Source organism: Chlorocebus sabaeus, chromosome 13, assembly GCF_047675955.1.
Source record: "Chlorocebus sabaeus isolate Y175 chromosome 13, mChlSab1.0.hap1, whole genome shotgun sequence".
NCBI classification, from domain to species: domain Eukaryota; kingdom Metazoa; phylum Chordata; class Mammalia; order Primates; family Cercopithecidae; genus Chlorocebus; species Chlorocebus sabaeus.
The window spans coordinates 43,164,237-43,190,023 of record NC_132916.1 but is presented as its reverse complement, the minus strand read 5'-3'; the positions used below and the strand labels follow the sequence as shown (position 1 = coordinate 43,190,023).

Sequence of the window (25,787 nt, the reverse complement as noted above, 5' to 3'; positions counted from 1 at the left end):
CCCTGAGGTAGTACTTTCCACTGAAATCTGGTGGCTGGTTCTTTATTATTTATGGCTGGTATAGTAAAGGCAAATTTTTCACAATCTTGCTCTGCCAGAGGAATGGTAAAAAAGCAGTCCTTAAGATCAATTATAATTAAAGGCCAGTCTTTTGGGATCATGGCCGGAGAGGGCAATCCGGGTTGAAGAGGCCCCATGGGTTGAATTACAGCATTTACGGCTCTTAAGTCCATTAACATACGCCACTTGCCTGATTTTTTCTGAATTACAAATACAGGAGAATTCCAGGGTGAGAATGAAGGCTCAATGTGTCCCTTTTCTAATTGTTCCTTTGCTAATGAATGTAAAGCCTCCAGTTTTTGCTTCGGTAGCGGCCACTGATTTACCCATACCGGTTTTTCTGTTTTCCAAGTTAATGGAATGGGTTTAGGAGGCGCTATAGTGGCCGCCCCTAAAAAGGATACCCTATTCCTTTTCTTTCTTGATTTTTCTTAGTCTTAATTGGGACTTTAATGCCATTTTCATTTTTTCCTAACCCCTTTCCTGGTATATATCCCATCTTAGTCATAATTTTTTGACTCGTGGGGCTGTATAATGGAGCGGGCATAATGATTTCCGCACCCCATTGCTGTAATAAATCTCGACCCCATAGATTAACAGGAATTGAAGTAATCATTGGCTGAACAGTACTTTCTTGATTATCTGGTCCTAAACAATGTAAAATCATTGTACTTTCATACACTTCTGAAGCTGTGCCTACGCCGACAAGTTTTGTAACAGCCTTTTGTTTAGGCCAATTTTTTGGCCACTGATTTAAAGCAATGATAGAGATATCTGCTCCAGTGTCCACCAACCCTTCAAACTGTTTTCCTTGAATAATGGCCTTACACACAGGTCTGCTCTCAGAGACCAGACTTGCCCAATATGCAGCCTTTCCTGTCGGATCAGTGCTTCCAAACCCTCCTGTTCTTTTTATCTCACTGTTTCCAACTTTAATATAAGGTAGGAGTAATAATTGAGCAATCCTGTCTCCTGGACTGGCACTCCAAGGAATAGAGGAACTAATAACCAATTGAATTTCGCCTTTATAGTCTGAATCAACCACACCAGTATGAATTTGAACTCCTTTTAGATTTAAACTTGATCTTCCTAAGATCAGTCTTACAGTCCCCTCAGGCAATGGGCCATATACCCCTGTGGGGATTTTTCGAGGAGGCTCCCCTGGAAGCAGAGAGACTGCTTGTACAGTGCATAAATCTACTGCTGCACTGCCGCTTGTGACGGGGGATAATTGCTGTATTGTGATAATTGGCTTATTCCCTGAGACACTTGTGGCAGTGGGGGTTGTTGTTCTTGAAAACCCTGAGGAACAAAGGGCTGAATTTTGAATGCCCCTGTTTGTTGCGGGGCCTGAGGCTGGCCCCTCCTCTCGTTTCCCGACAGTGGTTGCCCATTTTTATCAAATTTAGAACGACATTGATCACCCCAATGTTTTCCCTTTTTACATCTTGGACATAGGCCAGGTGGCTCTTTATCTGTTCTTGTAGTAGCTTGAGTAGTTACATTTTGTTTATTTGAGACTAGGCAATTCTTTTTTAGATGACCAATTTGACCACAATTATAACATCTTCCCCCAAATGTTCTAACCTGTCCTCCTAAAGCAACTCCTGTGATTGCTTGAGCCATGAGCATAGCTTTATGCATAGCTCCTCCAATTCCATCGCAGGCTTTAACGTACTCTGAGATTACATCTGATCCTGCGGGAACCCTTCCTTTTAGTGGCTTAATGGCTGATTGACAATCAGGATTGGCGTTTTCATATGCCATCAACTCCACTATGACCTTACGGGCATTTTCATCAGTAATTGACTTTTGAGCAGCATCTTGAAGTCTTGCTACAAAATCAGGGTAGGGCTCTTTAGAGCCTTGTCTTATTGTATTAAAGGAGGGGCAGGCGGTTCCTGGGTCTTGGATTTTCTCCCAGGCCCTAAGGCAGATAGCCCTGATTTGCTCAATGGCCTCATTTGGCATTATTACTTGTTGGTCAACAGTGCTCCAATTTTGACCTATTCCTAATAGTTGATCTGCATCTATGTCAATTGGAGGATTGGCAGTCCTATTTTTTCGGACCTGTACTTGTGTCCCATCAATCCACCAAGTCTTAAATTGTAAAAATTGAGAGGGTGAGAGTGAGGATTTTGCCAGAATCTCCCAATCATAAGGAATGAGTCTATGTCCATGAGCAATGGAATCTAATAATGTTCTCATGTAAGGAGAGTTGGGTCCATACTGTTTTACTCCCTCTTTCATTTCTTTTAGTATTTTTATAGAAAAAGACTTATATCTGGCTTCAGCTACGGGAAGCTCTCCCTCTAGGGCTCCTTCTCCAGGTGGTCTTGCTTCTAATATTACTGGGAATTGCCACGCCTCAATATCTCCTTGTTTTCTTGCCTCATCAATAATTTTATGTAACGTACTACCCTGTGTACTAGGCGGTGCTGTAGGATTAAGTCTCATGGTGGGCGGCTGAGGATATGGCACCCTGCCCTGTGGCACTGGAAATGTTCCTGGCTGTCCATACTGATTTTCTGGGGGCTGCCGATACTGCAGTTCAGCTGGCGGCCAGTATTGATAGGCTACTGGCGGCTGGGTCTTATTTTCTACCGGCTGATATTGTGGACACTGCATTTGGATTGGCATTGCCATGACAGAGACTCTATCTTTTCCTATTTGATCTTCTTTTGGAGTTAGTACTTGTTTAACCTGCATTTGAGGTTGTAAAGTTACAGGCATCTGAGCTGCTGGAAGAGGAGTTGGCCATCGTGGTTTAGACTCTGATGGCTTTGCTAATTCTGGATCTTTTTCCTCTAATTTTAACGTTTCAGGATATATTACCTCCTGTAATTGATTATTGTCAACATTTTGCGTTGACCGAGCCATTACCGGCTCTGATACACATTCACAGTGTGAACTTTCCTTTCCTTTCCAGGATTCTATCCCTGCCTCTTTTTCACAATCTACTGCACAGCTTTTAGGGACATCAGAAATTGGAACGCTATCTTCTTCTGTTTGAAATGGTTCTAAAGCTACTTTAATAATGACCCAATCATTCCATACTGTAAGCGGAATGTTTTTACCTTCCCTACTTGCTTGTTTTAATTCTTTGCCAATTTTTTCCCAGTCTTTTAGATCTAAAGTTCCCTGTTCTGGAAACCATGGACAAAACTGCTCTATTGTTTGAAATAGCGTAATTAGATTTTTGGTAGAGACTTTAACTCCCCCTCTCTTTAAGAGAATTTTAATAAAGCTGCGATAAGAGGCATATTTACTCTTAGTTTGCCCCATTGTTACCCTAGGTTCTTCCGAGCGCACAAGCTTACCGCAAGGCTGACTGTAGACGTACTCGGGAGTCTCTCGTCGACTTGTCCTCAATGACCACGCTCCAGCGTACCTTCACCTTAGAGAAAAGCTTCCATGTTGGGCACCAGATGAAGGGGTGGCCTGCCCCTCCACACCTGTGGGTGTTTCTCGTAAGGTGGAACGAGAGACTTGAGAAAAGAAATAAGACACAGAGACAAAGTATAGAGAAAAGCGGGGGCCCAGGGGACCGGCGCTCAGCTTACAGAGGACCCACGCCGGCACCGGTCTCTCAGTTCCCTTAGTATTTATTGATAATTATCTTTACCATCTTAAAGACAGGGGAGTGGCAGGACAATAGGATCAAAGAAAAAAGAGGAAATCGGCAGTAAGACATATGAACAAAAATCTCTGTGACATGAATAAGTTTAAAGGAAAATGTTGTGCCTTGAGATGCATATGCAGACATCTCCATAAACCTTTTAGTAGCATTGTTTCAGTCTATCACATGGGGAGAAACCTTAGACACACCTAGCTTTCCTAGGCAGAGGTCCCTGCGACCTTTGGCCGTGTACGTGTCCTTGGGTAGTTGAAATAAAGAGAATGGTGATGACTTTTAACCAGCAAGCTGCCTTCAGACATTTGTTTAACAAAGACACATCCTGCACAACCCCAAATCCATTCAACCTTGAGTCACCGCAGCACATGTCTCTTGCAAGGACAAGGTTGGGGGTAGGGTCACAGATGAACAGTATCTCAAATACAGAACAAAGAACAAAATGGAGTCTCTTATATCTACTTCTTTCTATATAGACACAGTAACAGGCTGATCTCTCTTTCTTTTCCCCACATATTATTATGTGAGATTCTAAGTCTCTTTGTAAGTCTCTAAGGACTTGCTTTATGAATCTGGATGCTTCTGTATTGGGTGCATATATATTTAGGATAGTTAGCTCTTCTTGATGAATTGATCCCTTTACCATTATGTAATGGCCTTCTTTGTCTCTTGATCTTTGATGGTTTAAAGTCTATTTTATTAGAGACTAGTATTACAACCCCTGCTTTTTTTTGTTCTCTATTTGCTTGGTAGATCTTCCTCCATCCCTTTATTTTGAGCCTATGTATGTCTCTGCATGTGAGATGGGTCTCCTGAATACAGCAGACTGATGGGTGTTGACTCTTTATCCAATTTGCCAGTCTGTGTCTTTTGATTGGAGCATTTAGCCTATTTATGTTTAAGGTTATTGTTATGTGTGTATTTGATCCTGCCATTGTGATGTTAGCTGGTTATTTTGCTCGTTAGTTGATGCAGTTTCTTCCTAACAGCAATGGTCTTTACATTTTGGCATGTTTTTGCAATGGCTGGTACTGGTTGTTCCTTTCCATGTTTAGTGCTTCCTTTAGGAGCTCTTGTAGGGCAGGCCTGGTGGTGACAAAATCTCTCAGCATTTGCTTGTCTGTAAAGGCTTTTATTTCTCCTTCACTTATGAAGCTTAGTTTGGCTGGATATGAAATTCTGGGTTGAAAATTCTTTTCTTTAAGTTGAATATTGGCCCCAACTCTCTTCTGACTTGTAGAGTTTCTGCCAAGAGATCTGCTGTTAGTCTGATGGGCTTCCCTTTGTGGATAACCTGACCTTTCTCTCTGGCTGCCCTTAACATTTTTTCCTTCATTTCCACTTTGGTGAATCTGATGTGTCTTGGAGTTGCTCTTCTCGAGGAGTATCTTTGTGGTGTTCTCTGTATTTCTTGAATTTGAATGTTGGCCTGCCTTACTAGGTTGGGGAAGTTCTCCTGGATAACATCCTGCAAAGTGTTTTCCAACTTGGTTTCATTCTCCCCATCACTTTCAGGTACACCAATCAGACGTAGATTTGTTCTTTTCACATAGTCCCATATTTCTTGGAGGCTTTGTTCATTTCTTTTTACTCTTTTTTTCTCGAAACTTCTCTTCTCACTTCATTTCATTCATTTGATCTTCAGTCACTGATTCCCTTTCTTCCAGTTGATCAGATCGGCTACTGAAGCTTGTGCATTCATCATGTAGTTCTCGTGCCGTGGTTCTCAGCTCCATCAGGTCATTTAAGGACATCTCTACACTGGTTATTCTATTTAGCCATTCATCTAATCTTTTTTCAAGGTTTTTAGCTTCTTTGCAATGGGTTCGAACTTCCTCCTTTAGCTCGGAGAAGTTTGATCGTCTGAAGCCTTCTTCTCTCAACTCGTCAAAGTCATTCTCCATCCAGCTTTGTTCCATTGCTGGCGAGGAGTGCTTTCCTTTGGAGGGGGAGAGGTGCTCTAATTTTTAGAATTTTCAGCTTTTCTGCTCTGTCTTTTCCCCATCTTTGTGGTTTTATCTACCTTTGGTCTTTGATGATGGTGACGTACAGATGGGGTTTTGGTGTGGATGTCCTTTCTGTTTGTTAGCTTTCCTTCAAACATTCAGGACCCTCAGCTGCAGGTCTGTTGGAGTTTGCTAGAGGTCTACTCCAGACCCTGTTTGGCTGGGTATCAGCAGCAGAGGCTGCAGAACAGTGAATATTGCTGAACAGCAAATATTCCTGCCTGATTGTTCCTCTGGAAGCTTCGTCTCAGAGGGGTACCGAGCCCTGTGAGGTGTCAGTCTGCCCCTACTCGGAGGTGCCTCCCAGTTAGGCTACTCAGGGGTCAGGGACCCACTTGGGGAGGCAGTCTGTCTGTTCTCAGATCTCAGACTCCATGCTGGGAGAACCACTGCTTTCTTCAAAGCCATCAGACAGGGACATTTATGTCTGCAGAGGTTTCTGCTGCCTTTTGTTTGGCTATGCTCTGCTCCCAGAGGAGGAGTCTACAGAGGGAGGCAGGCCTCCTTGAGCTGTGGTGGGCTCCACCCAGTTCGAGCTTCTCAGTTGCTTTTTTTGCCTACTCAAGCCTCAGCAATAGTGGGCACCCCTCCCTCAGCCTCCCTGCCGCCTTGCAGTTTGATCTCAGACTGCTGTGCTAGCAATGAGTGAGGCTCTGTGGGCGTGGGACCCTCTGAGCCAGGCATGGGATATAATCTCCTGGTGTGCTGTTTGCTAAGACCATTGGAAAAGCGCAGTATTAGGGTGGGAGTGACCCAATTTTCCAGGTGCCGTCTGTCACAGCTTCCCTTGGCTAGGAAAGGGAATTCCCTGACCCCTTGCACTTCCCGGGTGAGGTGATGCCCGCCCTGCTTCGGCTCTCGCTTGGTGGGCTGCACCCACTGTCCTGCACCCACTGTCTGACACGCCCCAGTGAGATGAACCCGGTACCTCAGTTGGAAATGCAGAAATCACCCGTCTTCTGCATCGCTCACGCTCAGAGCTATAGACTGGAGCTGTTACTATTCGGCTATCTTGGAACCGTCCTCCTGGAATTTTTCTTAAAGGAACTTTGGGATTTTCCTTTATTTCCATGTTTGGGGGTTTGCAGGTCCCTAAAAGGAGAGGTGGGGTCCCAGCTATATTTCGCGGTGTCTCATGATCCTATTGCACAGGAAATTACAAAAGTCTTAGGAGCCCTATGTCAGTGTAAGGGTAAACTGAGGCTGGAGCTGAACCGGGAACGAAGACACAAGGCAAATGGCAGTGAGAATAGCCTTTTATTAGGGCTTGCAGGCAAGGTTCCTTGGTCCAAAGGCGTGGGCCGAGGAAGTCGCGCTGAGGGAGGAGGGTAGGGGCTTCTTATAGCCTGAGAGGTAGGGAAGCTGGTTGTGCAAACAGAGCCTGGGGGGTCTTGAAACTACTAGGGCAGGAGTTGAGTAAGGGTCATGAGGAAGGGGTCTTTGGAAACTGTCAACCGAAACTGCTGTTTACGAACTTGTGGAATGCAAGTGAGCTGCAGGTCATGGGGGAGTGTGACTGCCCAGCTGGAACCTCTGATGTATGTAAGTCTGAGGGTGTGTTCAAAGAGGGAGGGAAGTCTCAAAACAAAGGGCCTGCTCGAACAAAGGGCCTGCTACGCCGAGTGGCGCCGCCATGTCGGGTCTGGGTCCCTGCCTAACATTCCGACCTCTTTCTAATAAGAAAATGGGGCGACGTGTTCATCTGGCTGCTTCCTGCTGGTATGGGTCGTCGTGGGGTTCTTTGGAGGTCGGAACTCGGGTATAGGGGTGGAGCAGCATCTGATTGAAAGTGACCTGGGAGACTTCTTTCACACGGTCCTGGATGAAGCAGAGGACACAGGGAGCTATGAGTAGCAAGAAGCCAATGATTAGTAAGGGGCTTAGAAAGGGTAGGACTTAACCGGCCACAGATGACTGCCACACCTAAGTGAGGGCCTTGATCTGAGGTTTTTCTGGTGGAGTCGTTCCTGAATCTTTTCTAGCGTGAGGAGATTGGTTTCTACTAGTCCTGACTCATTGATGTAGTGTTTGGCCAGGAAGGGGAAAGGAGGGGGTTAGGTTAGAGGAGTTAAAAGGGCTGGGTAAGGGTACTGCAACCAGTCGGGGCTTATTCAAGGCTGCACACAAGAAACAATGAGAGATGTTGTGTACCTCGGCCATGTGTACCACTTGAGCCCCTTCCCTGACTAAGGTTTAGCCAGGAAAAAGAGTTGCTGCTGTCCTGGGGCTTGCTGCCTGGGCTAGAGCTGAGATGGCTTCCTCCTGTTGTCTGATGTCAGAGACCAGGCTGACGAGGCTGCTTACAACCTTGATGTAGGCCTTAAAGATCCTGAGTCGGGCCACAGGATAAGACTCACTGTGCCCACCAGTCCTAGGAAGGACAAGATCTCTTCCGCATCCTCAGGAGGCTGGAGAGTTTCAATGAGGCTTTTTCTATCTGCTGTGAGGCTTTTTGTAGTGGGTGTGAGGAGTATACCTAGGTAGGTGACAGAAGGGCTGCAAAGTTGAGCCTTAGCCGGGGTAACCCCATAACCTCGGTTGCCTAGAAAATTTAAAAGTGTAGCAGTGTCTGCAAGGGAGCACTCCTAGGAAGGACTACATAGTAATAAGTCATCGACATACTGCAATAGTGTGCTGTGGGTCAGGGGACAGAGGACAACATCCTGTGCCAGTGCCTGTCCGAAAAAATGGGGGCTATCCCGGAACTTTGAGGCAAAACAGTCCAAGTCAGCTGGGAAGAAATATGAGTGTCTGGATCTTCCAATGTAAAAGCAAACAGAAAGTGGCAGTCTGGGTGTAGAGGGATGGTAAAGAAGGCATCCTTCAGGTCAAGGACAGTGAAATGGATGGTGTCAGGGGGAACGTGTGAGAGGAGTGTATATGGATTAGGAACAACTGGAAAGGTAGGGACTACTGCCTCATTGATGAGACGATAGGCCCCAGAGCTTTTCGGTACAGGCAGGATAGGAGTATTGCATGGTGAGTTGGCGGGAACTAGAATGTGCTGCCGGAGCAGGCATATAATGATGGGTTTTAGTCCCTGTCAGTGTTCAAGGGAGATAGGGAACTGGGGTCTAGAGGGGAACTTGGAAGGGTCTTTTAGCCGGATGCAGACCGGAGTGTGGTGCTAGGCAATGATTGGGGTGGAGGCGTCCTACACCTTAGGGTTAATGGGGACTGGAAACATGAGTGGGAAGTCAGCCTGGCGGGGTTCATCAGGTGAGAGGAGGGGGAAGAGGAACGCGGGTGTGGGGAGTGGTTGAGCCGGAAATAAACTGAGGCCCTAGCTTGGAGAGGAGATCTCGTCCTAACAAGGGGACTGGGCATGAAGGAATGATAAGAAATGAGTGTGAGAAGAGGGAGCCATCCAAGCAGCAAGACAGAGGAGGAGTCTGGCGGTAGGTGGAGGGAGTGCCATCAATTCCCATGACCGTGACAGTGAAGGGGTGGCTGGGGCCACTAAAGGAAGGCTCCTTTGAGTTGGGGCACTGCTTGGCTCAGTGGCCGTCGTTGCCGCACTTGAAGCAGGCACCAGGTGGCGCTCGGGTAGTACCTCCTTTCTGGGAGCTCCTGAAGCTGGCCGGCCCCAGGGCTGCTACCAAGGCCTGGGTTTGGAGTTGTACCTTCTGTTTTAGCCTGGCCTGTCGTTGGGCCTCAGCTGCTTCCTCCCTGGAGTTGTAGACCTTGCAGGCCAGTTTGACTAAATCCTGGATGGGAGTTTGAGGGCCGTCTTCCGCCTTTTAAAATTTTTTTTTGGATATCAGGGGCTGACTGAGAAATGAAATATGAGGCCAAGACGGTTCCTCCTGCAGGGGAGGCAGGGTCAAGGCGGGTGTACTGAAAAGGGCCTCAGTCAGCCGGTTAAGAAAAACGGCTGGATTTTCATCTGCACCTTGGACTACCTCTTTTAGTTTGTTAAAGTTGACTGATTTGTTAGAGGCTGCCTGCATGCCAGCAAGAAGGCACTGGACCATCATATCTCGGTGGCGGCGGCCTGCCTGACCAACCTGCTAGTCCTAGTTGGGCTCGGCTGAGGGCACTGCCTCGGTGCTGACTGGCATGGCATGGTCAGTTAAATGAACCTGGTCAGCGTGCTGCCTGGCTGCCACTAGGATATGCTCCCGTTCCTCAGGGGACAGGGTCGAGGTCATAACGACATGGGGATCATGCCAGGTGAGGTCATACACCTGGCACAGGTATCTGAACTTTTTGAAATACTGAGTGGGGTTGGCCGAGAAAGAGCCTACACGCTCTTCAATCTTCACAGGTCTGCCAGTGAAAACAGCACATGGACCCGGACTACTCCTTTGGCACCTGCCACCTCTTGTAAGGGACACAGGAGGTTGGTCCTGGACCGAGTATGGGCTGAGACAGGTGAGGAAGGGGAGGAGGTGGAGGTGGGAGAGGCAGGATCTGTCAGGTTTGGTGGGGACACAGAAGGGGTAGAGGGAAGGGGTGGCGCCAATGAGGATGGGGACAACGAGGCATTAGCATAAGGAGGGGGTTGAGTGGAGGACCGAAGAGGAGGCAGGGAAAGAGCGTCAGGAGGCTCAGAGAAGGAGGAAGAGTTGTCCTTCTCCTTGGTTGAGGGAGCAGATTTCGCGAGCAGGACCTGGGCCAATGAACATCGGGCACAGAGGTCTGGGCAAGAACGCAAGTCCTAGAAGGCCTGAACATAGGGTATCTCGGACCATTTGCCTAGTCTCTTACAGAAGTTGGTCAGATCTGCGAGAATGTTAAAGTCCAGAGTGCCTTCTGCAGGCTACTGAGACTGATTATCTAATTTATACTGTGGTCACGCCACTGTGCAGAAGAAAATGAGCCGCTTTTGTTTTAGGTCTTGGCTGAGACTTAAAGTCTGGAAATTAGCCAAGAGGCACCTCAGAGGGGATTTTCAGTTTGGTTTGGACTGGGTAGTTCCCATGGTCTCAAGGCGGGCAGTCCGGAGGCAATGGGAGTGTCCTCTCGCTGCCACGCGGAGTGCGGGGTACAGTGGCTTCCAGGAAGGTTGGACGTCTCCTAGTCCCCGGTGCCGAGGTCACAGCTAACCGGAGAGAGCCCCTGACGCGGCCACGTGTTTTGGACAGGGACTCCCGGAGGGAGCCTTCAGGATGGGGGGAAATTTACCCAGCAGTGATCGAATTGAGTCTTGGATTTGGTGAAACAGCTCCCGGCTCGGAAAGGAGGTCCTGGCTCGGGGAGAGGAGAGCCTGCCCGACCTGGCAGGGGTCCAGGGGGGCGGGGGGGTCTCCTCCCGGGTTTCGGCACCAAATGTAAGGGTAAACTGAGGCTGGAGCCGAACCGGGAACGAAGACACAAGGCAAATGGCAGTGAGAATAGCCTTTTATTAGGGCTTGCGGGCGAGGTTCCTCGGTCCAAAGGCGTGGGCCGAGGAAGTCGTGCTGAGGGAGGAGGGTAGGGGCTTCTTATAGCCTGAGAGGTAGGGAAGCTGGTTGTGCAAACAGAGCCTGGGGGGTCTTGAAACTACTAGGGCAGGAGTTGAGTAAGGGTCATGAGGAAGGGGTCTTTGGAAACTGTCAACCGAAACTGCTGTTTACGAACTTGTGGAATGCAAGTGAGCTGCAGGTCATGGGGGAGTGTGACTGCCCAGCTGGAACCTCTGATGTAGGTAAGTCTGAGGGTGTGTTCAAAGAGGGAGGGAAGTCTCGAAACAAAGGGCCTGCTCGAACAAAGGGCCTGCTACGCCGAGTGGCGCCGCCATGTCGGGTCTGGGTCCCTGCCTAACAGTCAGGAACTGGGGGCAGAGAACAAATATATATTTCTTATGTAAACCAAAAAGTATGTGAGACAGATCTCAATCAATTTAGTGGTTTATTTTGCCAAACTTAAGGACCATGGTCTGTGACACAGCCTCAGGGAGTCTTGAGAACATGTGCCCAAGGTTACAACTTGGTTTTATACATTGTAGGGAGACAGAAGTTACAGGCAAAGACATGAATCAGTATATATAATGTTCAGCCTGGAAAGTGGGACATCTCTAGGTGGGCGTGAGAGAGATTTTAGGTCATAGGTGGATTCAAAGATTTCCTGATTGGCAATTTGTTGAAAGAGGTAAGCCCTGACTAAAGAGTTGAATTCAACATAAAGAAATGCTTGAGTTTAGTTAGATAAGGGGGTTGTGGAAGCCAAAGTTCTTGTCATGTAGATGAAACCTCTAGGTAACAGGCCTCAGAGGGAATAAGTGGTAAATGTCTCTTATCAGACCTTAAAAGGTGTCATGCTCTCTGGAGAAGACCTAGTATGGGAAGGAGATTCCCTATAGAACGCAAATTTAGTTTACAGGAGGCAGCTTTACAGGGCCATTTCAGAATATGGAATGTCAAACAAAAAAATTTTAGGGGAAAATACTTTGATTTTCTTCAGGGCCTGCAATAAAATACCAAACTCTAACGTAACTCTTCATATAGCATCACATGATGTTGTTTGGAATTTGGTATTTTATTGCTATGAAGAGTCTGTTTTGTCAGTCTTATGATCTCTGTTTTAATGTTAACATCAGTCAGTTGTGTCTAAACTCCGAAGTGTAGAGTGCAGAAAAGCCCAGCATGTCCAATCCATAATGAGGCTTGTCTGACCCCTCCCTTTCAGTCATGGCCTAAACTAGTTTTTCAGTTTTCTTTGGGGTCTACTTGGCTAAGAGGTGGGTCCATTTAATCGGTTGGGGGGCTTAGAATTTTATTTTTGGTACCCTTGTTATATCAGAGATCCTTTCAGTCTTTTATGACCATTTGACTTGGTGGGTGGATATAACCCAAGGGGATGGGAATAGGAAGCTTTCTTGGCTTATAGGCTACCTTTACGTGTAAATGTGTAAATGAAGGACTCCTCCTTGGGATCTGTGTTAACTTATTGGGGACATAATTTGGAATTTGAAATTAGAGTTTTTTAAAAAACAGAATGTGAATAGGTACTCCTGTTCACATTTTTTCCTGTACACTTTGCAAAAAGGGATAGCATGGCAAGACAGATGGGTTCCTGCCATCTCTCAATCTTTTTGCCTTCGGTATGATGGCAGAGCAAGCGAGTATATGGACAGGGCCACTGGATCTGGAAGACAAAGCCCTGTGTGGAGAAAGCAATGCCCCTGTGGTGAGGCAGGCTTCTTGTTTCTTCTGCAAGCAGAACTGCAGTCCCAGAGAGTGACAGCCTATCTTTAGCAAGTAGGATCTGGAGTTACTGTGGTATTTGGAGAGCCAGCCAGTCTGCCACAGTTGCCTCAGGCTGCATGAATAATTTCTCTACAAAAAATGGCAACACTTTTCCATCATAACTGCAGTTTTTGGTGTCTGATGCTGGAATTCATTTCTAAAGTCAGAGTAATATCACATTAAAATGAGCAAATCTCCAGACACTGATTTTTAGCTGCTGGATTTTTTGATTGTATAGTGTTTACTTCTTTTCGCTTCAGGGGAAAGAAAGTGGACACATCTCTAAGCCTTAAATAACAGTCATGAATATTTCACCGTGTGACCACAGTGGTATAATGGAGGGCATCCAAGGAACAGAGGGAAGGAAGGAGAGTGTTACTGTACAGGGAATATGTTGTCATTTGAAATTAAGGTTGGGATATCTCAGTGAAATCTTTGAAACCTAGAAACTAAAATGAAAATAAAGACCTGTACTCAAAACACTGGCTTAAGGAATTGGGTTGCTTGGAGGCAGAGAGAGAATTAGCCAATGAGTAAATACTATGGCATTTGAATTATGAAGAGAAAAAGTACAAATTGAGTTTTATAAAGAGATCACTAGAAACTTGAAGAGAGAAGAGGATCAACTTTAAAAGCAAACTGTAGGGGAATTGGAAAAGGAAATTTTAAAATTTAAAATATTTAAACAGGCCTTTACAAAGATAAAAGGCTTTTGGGAAGACTTAGGGCCTAGGGCTTCTCCTCATATGAAGCCTCTCATATCTCTAGGACACCAACATAGGGCAGAGTCTTACTATGAGACTTTTTCTCCTGAACACCCCTTCACAGTCCCTGGTAAGCTAGATTGGGACATACGAGAACTCCTTTCTCTTAGGCCAATTGCCTCCTTTGTCCATTTCCTCCTCGCTGTTTCATTTGTAGTAAAAAACAGTCCTAAATTGAATGCTTTAAAATTATAACTAAAAAGTCTTTAAATACAAATCTTAAGATTGTGCTGATAGAAATTTGCTAAGCAAATCAATTCTGTGAGTACAAAAACAATTGCGTCAAGTTTCTGTATTTAACATTAGCCGTGGCCAATATTGTGTTGCATAGAAAAATGTCAATCCAAATGAAAGAATTAACTTCAAGTTAGAAAATAATATGGATTCACAATTCTTCTCCCTTCTTATTCAAAACCATGCAGGTAATATATGCTTTAAACACTAAAAATGATGAGCATGAATCTGCAATTCAAGCCCTCAAAGATGCTCATGAAGAAGAAATTCAACAAATTCTTGCAGAAACAAGAGAAAAAATATTGCAGTATAAAAGCAAAGTAACAGAGGAACTAGACCTTAGAAGAAAGATTCAAGTTTTAGAAGCATCATTAGAAGATCACATAAAAATGAAGCAGCAGGCTTTGACAGAATTTGAAGCTTATAAGCACAGAGTTGAGGACATGCAACTTTGTGCAGAAGCCCAGCATGTCCAACGCATAGTGACCATGTCTAGAGAAGTCGAAGAGATTAGAAGGAAATTTGAAGAAAAATTACGGAGCTTTGGACAGCTTCAGGTACAGTTTGAAAAAGACAAACGATTGGCATTGGAAGACCTGCGGACTGCTCACAGACGGGAGATACAAGAGCTATTGAAGTCACAGCAGGATCACAGTGCCTCAGTAAATAAAGGGCAGGAGAAGGCAGAGGAACTACACAGAATGGAGGTGGAGTCCTTAAACAAAACGCTTGAGGAGCTAAGACTTGAACAGAAGAAACTAATTGAGGATTATGAAGGCAAGTTGAATAAAGCTCAGTCCTTTTACGAGCGTGAGCTTGACACTTTGAAAAGGTCACAGCTTTTTACAGCAGAAAGCCTCCAGGCCAGCAAAGAAAAGGAAGCTGATCTTAGAAAAGAATTTCAGGGACAAGAAGCAATTTTACGAAAAACCATAGGAAAATTAAAGACAGAGTTACAGATGGTACAGGATGAAGCTGGAAGTCTTCTTGACAAATGCCAAAAGCTTCAGACGGCACTTGCCACAGCAGAGAACAATGTTCAGGTAAGTAAAGAATATTATATTCAACACATGGATTTTTTTTCTTTTAAATATATGTATGTTGTAGGCTAGAGAGCAGTTTGGCCCACTTAGAATCAGTGGCTTCACACCACTTAGACTTTTTTTTTTTTTTAAACTTTCCTGCTTTTTCTCTGTGAGAAAAATCAATGACAGGATAATTTATATTACCCTGTAGTTGTTATTTCAGAATTTCAGATATTAGGGGCCCAAAAAGACAAGCTTAAAACCTTGTTAATAATTGACTGGGCACAGTGGTACACACCTGTAATCCTAGCACTTTGGGGGGTCCAGGCAGGAGGATCGCGTCAGGCCATGTGTTAAAAACCAGCCTGGGTGAGTGAGCTTAGCGAGATAATACAGTTTCTGGGGGAAAATATTGCTAATTATTTACAAAAGGATTTTAGTATTGGGCTTAAAGTTTAAATACATTTTTTTCTTTTCCTTTCTCTAATAATGGTTTGTCTGCTAGCTGATATTTAGACACTGATCGAGAAATTTTTCAAACTGTACTTGAAGCTGTCCAAAGTTCCACAGTTTTTCTTCAAATTCCCTTCTAATCTCTTCGACTTCTGTAGACATGGTCACTATGTGTTGGACATGCTGGGCTTCTGCACAAAGTTGCATGTCCTCAACTCAATTAGAAAGTAATTCAGGTTACTTTCTAAACCTGAATTTAATAGGGGTATTGCACAAGTCTGGGGGCAAAAATGCTGGAAGTCCACAAGTTTTGTTTTGTTGGCTTAGAAAATTTCGTAGCCATGTTTTTAATATCTGTGCAACATTAGAATGGATTAGAAAGTGTAGAATAGCCTTTTCTGATTGGGTCATGTGGCTTATGAAAATATCAAGTTATAAGTCACCAATACTTACAGATTTTAAAATTGGTATATACTTTAGTATGACTTCTAATAGGAGAAAACTGACCCTTATAATTTAAATGAATTAGTATTTTTCCTGCATTTTAATAATGGCTATTTAATCTTTCTTAGGGTCTTCAAAAACAGCTTGATGATGCCAAGGAGGGAGAAATGGCCCTATTAAGCAAGCACAAAGAAGTGGAAAGTGAGCTAGCAGCTGCCAGAGAACGTTTACAACAGCAAGCTTCCGATCTTGTCCTCAAAGCTAGTATGTCTGACCACAGTTTTTGATATAATGCTTAGCTAAAACCAACACAACACTTTTTTTTTTTTTTTTTTTTTTTTGAGACAGAGTCTTGCTCTGTCGCCTGGACTGGAGTGCAGTGGCGCAATCTCGGCTCACTGCAACCTCTGTCTCCTGGGTTCAAGCAGGTCTCCTGCCTCAGCCTTGAGTAGCTGGGACTACAGGCACACGCTGCCATGCCTGGCTAATTTTTTTGTATTTTTAGTAGAGATGGAGTTTCGCTGTGTTGCCCAGTCTGGTCTCGAACTCCTGAGCTCAGGCAGTACCCCCGCCTCGGCCTCCCAGAGTGCTGGGATTACAGGCATGAGCCACCATGTCCGGCCCCAATACTTAAATGTTAATTTAAGGTAGCATTTTTTTTCTTCTAATATTTTAAAACTACTTAAACTGTAAATATGTTAAAGGACTCAATATCCTACTAATTACTTATAAGATACACAAATAACTTTTTTTATTTTTAGGAATATATTTTTATAGAAAACTTGAGAGTTAGCAGGTAAAATACCAATAAATTAGTCACTGAAAGAAAAACAGGCTGGGCGTGGTGGCTTACACCTGTAATCCCAGTGCTTTGGGAGGCCAAGGTGGGCAGATCACTTGCGGCCAGAAGTTGGACACCAGCCTGGCCAACATGGCAAAACCCCATCTCTACTAAAAATAACAAAAATTAGCTGGGCATAGTGGTGCATGCTTGTAATTCCAGCTACTTAGGAGGCTGAGGCATGAGAATAACTTGAACATGGTGGCAGAGGTTGCAGTGAGCTGAGATTGTGCCAGTATACTTCAGCCTGAGCAACAGAGCAAGACTATATCAAAAAAAAAAAAAGAAAGAAAGAAAAGAAAGAAAGAAAAATGAAGCACACTTTTCAAGAGGTGTTGTCCTTTAAACACATACATTTTATTGTCTGGGCACGGTAGCTCACACCTGTAATCCCAGCAGTTTGGGAGGCCGAGGCTGGCGGATCACAAGATCAGGAGATCGAGACCATCCTGGCTAACATGGTGAAACCGCGTCTCTACTAAAAATACAAAAAAATTAGCCGGGCGTTGTGGTGGGCACCTGTAGTCCCAGCTACTTGGGAGGCTGAGGCAGGAGAATAGCGTGAACCTGGGAGGCAGCAGAGCTTGCAGTGAGCGGAGATCACACCACCGCACTCCAGCCTGGGTGACAGAGCGAGACTCCGTTCCAAAAAAAATATATATACACACACACACACACACACACACACACGTATATATTTATTTATTTATTTATTTATTTTTTTGAGACAAAGTCTTGTTCTGTCACCTAGGCTGGAGTGCAGTGGCATGAAAACAACCCACTGTAGCCTGGACCTCCTGGGCTCAAGTGATCCTCCCACTTGAGCTTCCTGAGTAGCTGGGACCACAGACATGCGCAACCTTGGCTGGCTAATTTTTTAATTTTTTGTAAAGACGGGGTCTTGCCATGTTGCCTAGAGTGGTCTCAAACTCCTGGGCTCTAGCAGTCCTCCCACCTTGGCCTCCCAAAGTGCTGAGATTTCAGGTGTGAGCCACCATGCCAGCATTTGTTCAGTTTTTAGAGATGGGATCTTGCTCTGTTGCTCAGGCTAGAGAGCAGTAGCATGATCATAGCTCACTGCAGCCTCAAACTCCTTGGCTTAAGTAGTCCTCTCGCCTTAGCCTCCCCAGTAGCTGGGACTCTAGGTATGCCACGGGCTAACTTTTTTAAAGATGAGGCCTCACTGAAAAAATATACATTTTAAAGTATTTAAATTAATTGAACTATATGTAAATTATAGCAGTTCATTTCTTAGGGCTTGTTACTAAGGTTCATTTTTATATACTAAAGCTGACTTGCGTATTTCTTGAGTGGCTGGTATGCTGTTTCACAGCCATTACTGGAGGAGGTGGGTGACTTGTGTCAGTTCTGAAGTTATATTTTGTCTAAGTGTTTAGTGTGCCCAGGAAGGCTGTTTGAGCTGGTTCTTTGAGGATCTCGTTTGATTTTGATTGGCTTATCAGTGAATCTCAGATTTTCCTTCCTCTAAAACGGTTGTTTTTAATAACCTTTAGTGCACATTGGAATGACCTGAAGGGTTTGTGAAACTACAGATGCTGGGCCCCACCCTCAGAGTTTCTGATTCAGTAGGTCTGGGGTGGGTCACATTTTTAACCAGAGTTCTCAGGTGATGCAGGTGACGCTGGTCCCAGGTACTTTGAGGATCTCTGCCTTAAACTATCCTTTCTATGAGACCTTTTTCTTCACTCACTCTTCATCTCTCTGTCTCTCTCCTGATTTTTCTCCACATTCCCTGCTTTTTGCTGTCATTTAAAAGATTCTTTCATAACCTTGCTATCTTTATCTGTGTCTTATACCACCTTAGTTTTTGGTTGGTTGGTTGTTTTTATTTGGAGACAAGGTCTTGCTATGTTGCAGGCCATAGTGCAGTGACTGTTACAGGTGCAGTCATAGTTCACTGCAACCTTGAACTCCTGGGCTCAAACAATCCTCCCACTTCAGCCTCCCAGGTAGCTGGGATTACAGGCTCCACTTTAGGTCTTTATCTGGCCTCTTGCCTGAAACAAATTCAGTTTCAACCAAACTGCTATCTGCCATCTTTGTTTCCTACATACAGATTTTTTCCTCTTTATGTTAGAATTTAAAAATAAAGAGATTAGAAAAGAACAAATCACTCATTTGACCCCACAGTATCAGTCAGTGCATCCTCTCCCTCCTTCTTTTATTCCCAGGAGACTTTCTTATGAAGCCCCGAGGAGTTGAGCCTATTTCAACCTGTTTAGCTTGCAGTCTTCAAAAAAAAAAGCAGTAAAACAGTGCGAGGTGCAGGAAGCAACATTAATCATGTGAAAATGGCATTTTAATTTATTCTAATATGCTAATAAATATTTTCATATAAGTATTTCCATTTTATGTAGTGAAGAAACAAAAGGAAAATTTGTACATATAGACCATTTATTTTACTTAAAGTACAGTTGTGTTATTAAATATAAACTGTTTATCTCATAGTACAACTGATTTTTAAATTGAAGGGATTTTCTTTTGTGGGGGATAGGTCATATTGGAATGCTTCAAGCAACTCAAATGACCCAAGAAGTTACGATTAAAGATTTAGAATCAGAAAAATCGAGAGCCAATGAGAGATTATCTCAGCTTGAAGAGGAAAGAGCTTTTTTGCAAAGCAAAACCCAAAGTCTGGATGAAGAGCAGAAGCAACAGATTCTAGAACTGGAGAAGGTAAAAAGTAATGGACACTCCATTCCCCCCCAAAAGAGTTCAGTTTTCCTCTTTTTCAGATTTGAAGTATTTGGAGTATTCCTTGCTATTTCCTACTTTAGTGGTTATTTTTGGTTCTAATTTTGAGGAAATGGGTATACAGCTAGACTATCCTATACTGTGTGTATGTTCAAAATATGTGGATAACAATCTATATAATATAAAAACTTAAGACATTTCCACCTATTTCAAGCCAGAAATTGAATAAACTCTTCTTTCAGTGGAGTATATACTTATAGTTAATGATGTTTGTTTTCTATTAATGAAATATATTACTGCATATACACATGGGAAATTTCTGTAGAACTGAAAATATGACAAGCTTCAAGCTCTGAAAATGTATACCAACGTATTGAATTTCTAGTTTAACAAGTGAGACATCATTTATAGAGTAATTGCTGAATATATATTTCCAGTTTTTCAGATGCCCACAATACCAAGTGGGAGTTTTTGGACATCCTCTTCTTTTTCTTTCCCTCAACGTCTAAGTATTTTGAAAATGTCTATTCTCTTTGCTCTTTACTTACTTCCGTTAATTCCTTAACCTGGTGCAGTCCTCTCTGACCATCAGTCCACAGAATTTGCTTTTGCCTCAGCCCTCAGTGACATCCTGATTGGTGGACTTGGTGGATCTTATCTTACCATGGTACCTACTAACCACTGATTTACAATCTCTCATCTCTTATTTCACATTTTTCTCCTACCTCCTTGGCCTTACAATCTTCTTTGTGAACTTCCCTCCTCCATCTGTTCCCTTACCATTGATGTTTCCAGTATTTTCATCTCATTCTATGTACTCATTCATTCCAGTGACATCAACTGTCACTTATTCAGGGATAACTTCTAAATCTTTAGGTCCAGACCAGACATTTTCTCTGAATTTAAGTCCTTTTATCCTTTCCACTAGATATCTCCATTTATGTTTTTCACAAACATCAAGTTACCATGCCTAGAACTTTCTCCTTTCAAAAGTACTAAGTTTCTTTTATTCCTTATTTCAACCAGTAGCACCACCGTCTATCTAGTTGCTGAATAAAAAACCTGAAAGTCATTCTTGATTACTGTTTTCTCAACCCCTTTATCTGTTACAGAGTCCTGTTGGTTCTACTCCCTTAATATATTTGTATTCCATCCTCCCCTGCTCATACCCATTTATAGATCTGAAGTTTAGGCACGTGTTAATTGCTTGCCTGGACAACTGTCTAGCAGCAATCTCTGATTTCAGTTGGCTCACCAGCCTGCTTCCAAGATGATTGTTTTAGAAAGTATATCATTTACTTAAACTTCAGTGATTTATCAGTTCCTTCAGAAGAAAATTCAGAGTTCTTAGTGTAAAAGACCCCTTCTCATTATTTTATTCCTGCCTACTTCTGAGCCCCGTCTGTCACCATTTTATCACCTTGTGTCCTGTGTTCTATCCAGACTGCTTAGCTGCACTGACTTTCTGTCTCCCTAAACTTTGCCATCTGGTTAGCTACTTGTCATCTTTCCAGTGCTGCACAACAGTAGAAATGGTTATGAATGTAGGCTTTTGACACCAGACCTAGGCTTGACATTTTCTTATCATTGATCTCCTCTGGGCTTGTTGTAAGAGTTAAATGAGAAATGTCATCACCAGCTAAGACGCTTTCTCTTCTGAAAAGCCTTCCCTGATACCTCTCTGTCTCTGTCTCTCTCTCTCTGACACACACACACACACACACACACACACACACACACACACGCTTTCCCACCCCATCCAAGTTAGGCACCCTTCTAATATACTCTCATAACACAGGATATACATCTGCTTTAGTTCGTTTTGCATTGTTGTAAGGGAATACCTGAGACTGGGTAATTCATAAAGAGAAGAGGGATATTTGGCTTGCAGTTCTGCAGGCTGTGCATGAAATGTAGTACTGGCATCTGCTTCTGGTGAGGCCTCAGGCAGCTTACAATCATGGTGGAAGGAGAAGCGGAGCCAGCATGTCGCAGGACAAGAGAGGGAGCAAGAAAGAGGAAGGAGGTGCCAGCCTCCTTTAAACAACCAGATCTCACGTGAACTCATAGAGTGAGAGCTCACTCATCATTGCAAGGACAGCACCAAGCTATTCGTATGGGATTCACCTCCATGATCCAGACACCTCCCACTAGTCACACTTCCAACATTGGAGGTCACATTTCAACATGAGATTTGGTGGGGACAAAAAAATGCAAACCTGTGTCAACATCCCTTTTTCATAGAACTTATAAAACTATATTGCCACAGTCTTTTGACTTTTTTTCATTATTAGAACTGTGAATGCCCAAAAGGTACTTGATTGGCATTCAAAATTATATTGAGTGATATCCTTTGAGTGGGTTAACTGGTAAACCATTTTGTGTACTATTTTGACATAAAAGGAAGTCCTTTACTCTTAAGCTTGCAGATGTTTTAACTCACATTTGGTCTAATATAATAATAGTCTATTTTATCTCTTGCTTTAAAATTTTTGATTTTGTGTGGGCTCACCTGTCACTTTCTGAGAACACTAATGATTTATTCTCATGTTTCGTAGTCTGGATCCCACAGCACTCAGTTTATTCAAGCTTCCATATTTATAGGGTATTCAAATTACCCTAATAGCAGTAATGAAAAAAGCAGGTACCAGTTATTGATCTTTGTTTTAATTTTAGAAAGTAAGTGAAGCAAAGAGAGCTCAGCAAGAATATTATGAAAGGGAACTTAAAAACCTGCAAAATAGATTGGAAGAGGAGGTGACTCAATTAAACGAGGCCCATTCTAAGACTTTGGAAGAATTAGCTTGGAAGCACCATATGGCAATTGAAGCTGTCCACAGTAATGCAATTAGGGATAAGAAAAAACTGCAAATGGTGAGTAAAAATTTAATTTATCATTGCATTGTAAATTGATGAGATTTCTGTAATAGTCCAGTGTGACCTATATTGCAGAGCAATGATTTGCTTCTTTTTTTTTGAGACAGAGTCTTGCTCTGTCTCTCAGGCTGGAGTGCAGTGCAGTGGCGCAGTCTTGGCTCATTGCAACCTCCGCCTCCCAGGTTCAAACAACTCTCCTGCCTCAGCCTCCTGAGTAACTGGGACTACAGGTGCATGCCAGTACACCTGGCTAATTTTTGTATTTTTAGTACAAACAGGGTTTCACCATGTTGGCCAGGCTGGTCTCGAACTCCTGACCTCAAGTGATCCTCCTGCCTCAGCCTCACAAAGTGCTGGAATTACAAGCGTGAGCTACTGCACTCGGCTGATTTCCTTCATTTTGATGACTGCTGTCTTGTAATCATTCTTGAAGTCATGGTTCAAAGAGTAGCATACCTGATAGTTCTTGATATGGGATATAGCTTATTGAATTGATATGAGACATTGCTACTTCATATAAGCCATAATAGAAACACTGTTTTTGTTCTTGAACTGTCTCTTCATGAGACAATCTAATAGGTGTGCTCTTCAGGAAAGCTCAACTAGTTGAAAGTACGTATTCTCTCGTAGTTAGTTTTCTTCCTTGAGAAAATGATTTATGTTTTATTTTGTTTGTTTCTTCCTCAATTAAGTATTCAGCTTGCTAATAGTAATATATGACAGACAGAATTGCAGAGTAGAAAAAGCAAAGTATCTGACAGACTTTGGCCTTACACTGAGCTCTTTGCTTATTAGCTGTATTACTTTGGGCCCCAAAAGCTATGCCTCAGGCTCCTCATCTGACAGAAGATATGATCCATCTTAAAATGTTCCTTTGAGGATTAAGTCAGATAAAGTGTTGAGTACCGAGCCATGTTCTAGCACATGATGATAAAAGTTATTAGTACTTCTTACTCTATACAGTACTGTTTTGCATCTTTTAAAAAATTTAACTCTTATGACACATTATTGGTTTGATTTCTGTACTCATTTTACTGAAGAGGGGATGTGCTCAAGCACATGCAACCGGCAAGACTCCAGCCTCGAACTCAGGTTCCAGATCTGTCAAACCCCAGGCATCTAAATACCATCATGTAGGCATTTAGTAATGATGGTTGTTATATATTTCACGAATGGTACTTTACAGTTTACAAAGAGCTTTCTCATATATACCTTAATACTTATGACTTGGAGATTAAAGTTATTTTTATTATATAGATGGTAAAATAGGTTACATAAACCTTGATGATTTCCTCAGAGCCACAACGCTATTAAGAAGAGATAGGATATGAATTGATATCTGCCTCAGTGTACTTTCCTTTTGTGACATGACTAGCTGGGAAAAATATTTAAGATCTAAACTTAATTTAAAATTCAAATAAAACTTCCTGTTAGAATGTTATTTCTTTCTAAACTTATTACTATATGTTTATGTAGCCAGAGACAAAAATTAATGACACATTATTTCTCAAGACTCTAACTGTAGTATTCTGTGTGCCAGGTCACTATTCCGGAACCAGTTTGCACAGCATTAGTTATATGAGGCATGTACATGCTTAGCAATTCTGGTTGCCTGTATCACATGTTCAGAGTTTTACAGAAAAGTGTTCTGTGGTAACTGCTTCTTCTGTACTCTCTTTCCTAGGTATCTTTTGGTATTATTTTTCATTTCTACATTCATTTTCACCTTAACCACTTTCTTTCTTATTGGAATAAATTGCATATGTCCTGCCTTTAGCCTTCATTCCTCTCTATTAAGTTATAAGTGCTAGAATCAAGGCATCTTTCACCAATGTCATTTTTACCTCATTACTTTACTCCTCATTATCCCTTCACCTGATTAAATTTTAATTTTCTAGCACCTGCCTTAAACTACTTAAATTTCTTAAAGTCTTTCTTTAAAATATGGTTGCCATAAGACAGATGACATGAAATTTATGACATGTGAACATATTCACCACCCTATTGCAGCATTATTTCTACCCTTCTTTTTTTTTTATCAGAGTAACTTGTGTATCACTTGCTCTTTCTTCCTCTCTTGCCTGTCTACCTCATGTCTGAACCTAAGCTGAAACCAGCCTCCTTCCAGAAGTCTTCCTCCAGTATCAGATTCTCTCTTAAGGAACATTTAGGTGAAGATGACTTCTCTTTTCTTATTATTCAGTTATCAAAAAGGGTTGTATTGCCCATAACTGTAGTTGACCCACCACAACTGAGAGTGAATGTACAGAGAACCCATGCAGAAAACTGTTAACATAGTAGACTTGAGGCTACCATCCTTAAAAAGGCAAGTTGGCCCTTGGCTGGCATCTGGGAAGTTGGATTTCTGGAGGGATCCCCCCATTCCCTAATAAGAATGACTCACTGGCCTAAGCTGTGGCCTAACCACGCAAACAGTGTGGTTTATGCTGAACACCTGCTTTCCTTCTGGGAATCTGGAATTTTGACATGTGACAGGAAGATGGTACCTGTATGATTAGTCGCCGATAAAAAACCTGGGTACTAAGTCTCTCATGAGCTTTCCTAGTAGACAACATTTCATACAAGTTGTCACAGGTTGCTGGAAGTATTCAGCCTGTCTTGTATAAGGACAACATTTCACACAAGTTGTCACAGGTGTCTGGAGGTATTAAGCGTGTCCTGTGTGAGAGGGCTCTTGGAAACTTTGTACCGGTTTCTGGCAGACTTCACCCCATGTGCCTTCTTCCTTTGTGGTGTGTGCTTTGAGTCCTGTACTGTAATCACAGCCGTGAGTGTGACTATACCTGTGAATGTAAATCATCAAACTCGGATTTGTTTTGGGGTCCTCTGACACTGAACCTTATTTATTCTTCTTCTCATTTTACACTGTAGAAATATTGAACTGCATATAGCATACTCTGCTCTTTTGTGCCTTCATGGTGGTTAGCACATGCTTTTTCCCATGCCCAGAATGCAACGTTCCCCTCCTGCTCCATCGCCTTTTCTTCCTTCAAACCATGCTTAAGGATTGCTTTCTCTCTAAAGGTCTCCCTGCCAACCTAGACATTATTATTTTTATTAAATTATTCCATATACTCCCATACTCCCTATGCATGTCTAATTTAGTTAATGTTATTTAATTGCTTGATACCATGAACTTATTAAGGGCAGGCTCCATATCTTATTGCCTTTGTTACCCAAGTGTTAAGTAGCGTGCCTGGCAAATAGTAAGTGGTCTTCAGTAATTATCAGTTTTACCCGTTTTGCTCTTTCATTTGCCTTCATTTTGTACTTGCTCATTCTCTACTATGTTCCAACGCTAGACCACTGATTTGTAGAAGTGTTACTAAATTTCATTTTTTATGTGAACATAAAAGAATTTGAGGGAAAAAATTTTTTGAATTCAAAACCTAATTAGAATTTTGTATCTCACATTTTCTGTTTTTTGACTTCAGCTTGATCTAGTCCAGTCACATGCTCTCACCATTTAAAAACTTATAACTACATTGTAAATGAGTCAGAATGATAGAATCTAAGCCACTATGGGTGTCACTGTTAACTCAGA

General features: G+C 42.9%; 1 protein-coding gene across 8 annotated transcripts in view; it reads left to right on the top strand.

The window, feature by feature from the left end:
• The window catches only part of FAM184A (family with sequence similarity 184 member A), a 137,273-nt gene that overhangs the window by 60,683 nt on the left and 50,803 nt on the right, over positions 1-25,787 (top strand). For 7 of the 8 annotated variants that reach the window (XR_500003.3, XM_008007211.3, XM_008007212.3 and 4 more), the window contains exons 2-5: positions 14,056-14,910; positions 15,918-16,053; positions 19,146-19,327; positions 22,022-22,219. Coding sequence is in view for 7 of the 8 variants with exons in the window: in XM_008007211.3 (XP_008005402.3) it covers positions 14,056-14,910; positions 15,918-16,053; positions 19,146-19,327; positions 22,022-22,219 (1,371 nt within the window). In the remaining variant the exon portion in view is untranslated. Of the gene's footprint in view, positions 1-9,967; positions 10,075-14,055; positions 14,911-15,917; positions 16,054-19,145; positions 19,328-22,021; positions 22,220-25,787 lie in introns of all 8 variants that reach the window. The other variant, XM_073022437.1, reaches the window with a different exon arrangement.